Below are 5,529 nucleotides of genomic sequence, written 5' to 3'. Positions count from 1 at the left end.
ATTTAGAAGTAATATAGTATCATATCACAAGAAGATAATTATTTAGACTTCATCATTTTTTATTGGATCAATAAATAAAGATTTTGTTTAAATGATTATTAGTCTTATTGTGATATTCTCCAGCTAAAGCTTCCTACACCATAAAACCTGAAGCCTTATTGTTTTCAGGTTCTCCCTTTTCAGAAAAAATAAAATAAAAAAGGATTAGAATTTTCCACAATGCCAAACACATTTTGATAACTAAAGTTGAAAAATTAACCATGTCCTTGCTAAGCTTTTTACTTTAAAGTTTCCAAAATAGCTTTTTCTACAAAAATAAAATTCAAAGAAAGATCCATCTCACTTTTGAAGCAATTAGTTTAGCAATCTCTACTTTCTCTCATCAGTAAAAAACAGAAGCAAAGAATTTTCATTACATTTTTGAAAGAAACTCACCAATACTAGACTGTCTATTTAATTCTAGATTCAAGTTTTTGGTGCCATAGATTTCTTGGATTTGTAAAGAAAAGTCATTTTCAGCAGTTCCAATAGCAGCTGAAATGTCAGTACAATCTAACATATGTTTAAGAATCTTCAACCTTTTCACATACTTTGGTAAACTACTCTTCTTGATTCTGTCCACCAGTCTTCTTGTAGTAGATTCTATATATACTCTGGAACATTCAGACCATTTATACATGTAGATAAATGTTTGAGAAATTTGGTTTGTCTTTAAACACAAAGTAGTTCCTTATTTGGACAATTGGTTTAAGGATGACTCAAAAGTTCTACTTGTGGATAAACATTGCACAATAAAGTATTGAGTTGTTTCTTTATTTTCAAGGGAAGTTTACTGGTGAGTGGTAATGTTATATAAAGAGTCTTTTATTTGGTACATTATACAGCTTTTTAGAAGGAAGCTTTCTAGATGTACTTGTTTATTGTTGATAAGTATTATTATTATACGTCACAGTTTTCTTGGAAAATCATTCTTGCTTAAATACAACTTAAGTTGTTATTTCCATTCTAAGTAGTAAGTTTATGGACTCTGTATACCAAAATTCTAATCAGATTTTCTTTCAACTTCCTTGATATAAAGAAGCAACTTCAAATTTAATTATCCAAAGTTGAAGTCATCCTTGAAGCCACCATCTGAATAAGGAACTATTTTGTGCTTAAAGATATAAAAAGGTAAACCAAATTTCTCAAATATTATCTACATGTATAAATGCTCTGGATGTTTTAGAGTATATATATAGGATCTACTACAAGAAAGCTAGTAGATAGAATCAAGAAGCACAGTTTACCAGGAAATGTGGAAGGGTTAAACAGACTTTAACATTTGTTAGATTGTATTAAAATTCCAGTTACTATCAAGCAGTTTAAAATTATTGGACTGCCGAAAGTGACTTTTATTTATGAATCAAAAGTTCTTGGCTATCAATAACTTGAATCCAGATGTAAACAGACAGTTTAGTATTGGTGAGCTTCTTTTGAAAGTGTAACAGAAGAAGTTATTGAGCACTTCAGCCCATGTATCGTACCTCTGTGAAAATTTAGAGCCAATATTAACAGTGACTTTTTTGTTGCATTCTGCTTAAGCATACAAATCTTCATGTTAAGTTTTGATGTTTTGAGTTCTTAACATCAACAAATTTTTACTCTTTTTCTGAATTTGTGTCATGTTAACTTGTAAATTTTATATTCTTAAATTCTTGGCATTTTTCATTTATGTTGAAACTATTGACATGAATAGAAAAATTTGTCGTGATTTTTAAAAACTATTTTTAATATTTTTCTAACATCTTATTCTTGATTTTTTTAATTATGTAATAAATTATATCTGAAGAGCTGCTAAAATTCTAAGATAATAATTTCAATGAATAATAAATAGGCAAATTACTAAATTCTGCCCTTAATCTAAGAACTCTGATAAGGCTGGGCCTACTTATGATATTACCAATCACCAAAACAAAACTATCATATGTAAAATTTCTTGTACCCTGCCTGTCATGTTTGGCCAAAGTAATTAATACTATTTAAGAAATTTACTGTTTTCTATTAATCTAGCTAATACTATAACTAAGATACAAATTGAATTATTTAATTGAATACTATAAATTACAGAAAAACATGCAAATTTGCATCTTATTTAATATCTTGTTAGCTCCTGTTAGATCTCCACACAGCACTAACACAGCTCATGAAAAGTTACGATCACTAGTGTACCTTGCTTAGTTCTACCCATTTCAAATCGTCATAGTGTTTGAAGTCAGACTTGCTAAAGAAAGTCAGCCCAGTGACTGGAATTGAAGGGGGGGGGGGATATAATAGAAAGGATACGTGATATGACAGATATCATTTTAAGCCTCTATGGTATAATAAGTGCTTGAACTAGATGGAGTATGTATGGTAAAGATAAAGAAAGTTTTATATATATTTATGCTATATATCCTATAACACCTGTGATAATTAGGTGACCTACATAGAGTCAACGACCACACCATCATAAAAAAGTAAACCAGTATAATTTTTGGTGGAATTGAATAAAATGATAAGTGTGGTCTGGGGTATATACGTACAAGACCCAAAAAGTTGTGTATATTCTGGATTGACCATGCTAATTGTGTGACTTATACTGAGTCAACAACCACACAACGATAAACAATTGACTTGTGTTTGGAAAGCATTCAGTGTAAGGTTCTACCACCTCACACTGGATGAATAGCTTAACTTGTTATTGTGTGCTATAATCTCCACTTCCTTGAAGTTTAGTACCTGGATAGTGGTGAAAGAGAAAGGTCAACAACATGGATTGAGAGCAGAATCTAGCAGCTGTAGTTACAATTACTAACAGGACTGTAGTTAGCAAAAATAACACAAAAGAAGTCAATGTCAAGTGAAGTTGACGGTAAGACAGTAAGTCAGGGTGACATGAGGGAGAAAGAAAGAATACTAGTTAGTAACTTATGGATAGTGACTGTTAGGTAAATCAAATCATTTATTTTTGTAATAGTTATTAAGAAATGCTCAAAAGTGCCCAGTACCTTATTAACTTGAATTTTTTTGTCCCAGGGACCCAATGATTTGGTAAAAAATGAGGTTACATTGTATATTTATACATACAACTTAAAAACATCAAAAATTTGAACTGTCTCATTTAATACTTACTAAACATATGAACATTTTTTACACTGCACTTGTTTGCCTGGAATGTTTTCATTGCTTTTCCCGCAGTGAGATCTTCCGTGTTAGGGAGTACACAAGTTTGAAGATAGACAGGTGTATTGTAAAGTAGTTTTCTGCGTTCCTAACATTACAATTTGTGCATTTATATGTGAAATGTCCATTAATGTGAACACTGATACAATAAAAATAAACTTAGAGAAAAAAAGAACTCTGGAATTATATTTATTCTTATGCCTAGTAAGGCAAAGTTTCTCAATAAAGAAGTAATTAATACTAAATATGCATCTAATATAGACATCAGTAGTAGTAGTAGTAGTGTTTTTGTTATATTCAATAAAGAATCTAAATTTGAAAAGAAAAAATCATTGAGAAAATTATCTTAAACTAATTATTGGAAAAGTAACATCTCTAATTGCAATATACTGAAGGCTGCAGGTAAGTAATCTTTCATTAAATGGCTGATTCTTCCTATATTTAGAAATATTGTACCTGTATGTAGATATACGTAGATGACATTGCGTGATGACTTACTTTATAAACAAAGTTTACCATAGATTATACAGTAGAGAAGCTGAAAAATACTTGTTTGATATTAGTTAACTATTATTACAGCCCATTGCTTTACACTGCATTTTATGGCCTTTAATACATTGTATAAACATTCCTGAATTATGGAGAGTGTGTTTTATTTATTACAATTAAGTTTTACAAATTAGAATGTATTCATTTTGAGCCTAATTAAATAAAATTTAAAACGATTTTACAATTTGGGGAATTCTTAACATACTGTGCTTTGGCCACCTTCTATCCATATTACTACATGATGGTAAAATTCTTTTATCACTTACATACAGGCATTCCACACTTACTCTATGCAGTTTTTATTTTTGCTAGCAAACTTAACACTTGTTGAAATTAACTGACGTATTCTATTTGTGTAATAAAGCTTCTCCTCTGCTTACTAAACATTTCATTACAACATTTTGATCAACATTTACCAGGCACAACCAGAATTTTTAACTTTTATTTTTGTTGTGGTTTTGTTTTTTTCAGCAGTTTCTGAAATGCTAACCACTGTTTCAAACTTTATGCCTTTCTCCATCATATGGGTTTGACATATAGCTTGTATTTATTTTATTAATTTTAAGACTATTATTTCCCTCAGTATGCTTCATTGAATGTATTTTGCATACACAAACAAACAGATCTGATCTTATAACTCTTACAAGTAACATTGATTACTTTTTTCTAAGCTAGTGATTATTCTGCATTTCTTCAACATCACTTAAAACTTCTTAAAAATTTTTTTTTGCATTATTTTCAGGTTTTTGTCATGCTTTAATGAATATTCTTGACCATTAACATCCATACAAATGGCAGTTTCATTCCTTTCTAATATTTACTTTCCTGTGTCATGTAGAACACTTGTGTCATCAAACTGTACTTGAACCATTTTGTGTATTTATGTTGTTGTTAATGACTCTTATATGTTTGATGATTTTAACTTGAAACAGCACCAAGAATACACAAATAATATACCATCAATTATTATTTCCCTGTTTGTATTCTTCCTAACACATCAGCTCCTATTTTTTTTTATAGAATTGTCAGTTATGATTTGAGGTAACATTTACTATCCTTAAATTCATAAGTTATTCTATGAAAATAATCATAAGGACATTCTTAAGTACAGTAGCTTCTTATTTTTATGTGAAGAAATTAACACATTAGTTATTGTTGTTTTTCAACTTCCTGCATATTGATTTTTATGAGCAAGCTGTTCACTATCATATTAATAGTAATCGTTTTTTTGCTTATCTATCAGGCAATATTGTTGGGTATGTTTTGCAACTCAAGATGAAGAAATAGTAATCATTTTTTGCTTATCTATCAGGCAATATTGTTGGGTATGTTTTGCAACTCAAGATGAAGAAATAGTAATCATTTTTTGCTTATCTATCAGGCAATATTGTTGGGTATGTTTTGCAACTCAAGATGAAGATAGTGAAGCTGAGTGGGTCAGACCTTGCCGTTGTCGTGGCACTACAAAATGGGTGCACCAGAGCTGTCTTCAACGATGGATTGATGAGAAACAGCGAGGAAACACCACAACTTCTGTTGCATGTCCCCAGTGTAACACTAAATATATCATAGTTTTTCCTCCATATGGTAGGCTGTTGGTAAAATATATCATAATGTTTCTTTGGTTGTAAACTATTTGATATTACATTTTTTTTTTTTAAGTTGTTTAAAACAATTGCTAATCAATATGTTAAGAAATCTTTTCCTGCCTTAAACTTGTTCATTTGAGTGTTAGAAAAGCTATAAAAAAAAGAGCAGACTACCAGAAACATATGTTTC

At 30.1% G+C, this 5,529-nt stretch overlaps 1 protein-coding gene across 1 annotated transcript in view; it reads left to right on the top strand.

Annotated features, from left to right (window-relative positions):
* Window positions 1-5,529, top strand: part of LOC106460417 (E3 ubiquitin-protein ligase MARCH5-like) — a 39,471-nt gene that overhangs the window by 11,094 nt on the left and 22,848 nt on the right. The window contains exon 3 of the mRNA XM_013920112.2: window positions 5,132-5,337. Within this exon, the coding sequence (XP_013775566.2) occupies window positions 5,132-5,337 (206 nt within the window). The remainder of the gene's footprint in view (window positions 1-5,131; window positions 5,338-5,529) is intronic.

This window comes from Limulus polyphemus, unplaced genomic scaffold (genome assembly GCF_000517525.1).
Source record: "Limulus polyphemus unplaced genomic scaffold, Limulus_polyphemus-2.1.2 Scaffold767, whole genome shotgun sequence".
In the NCBI taxonomy this organism is placed as follows: Eukaryota; Metazoa; Arthropoda; class Merostomata; order Xiphosura; family Limulidae; genus Limulus; species Limulus polyphemus.
This window is presented reverse-complemented; position numbering and strand designations above follow the sequence as displayed.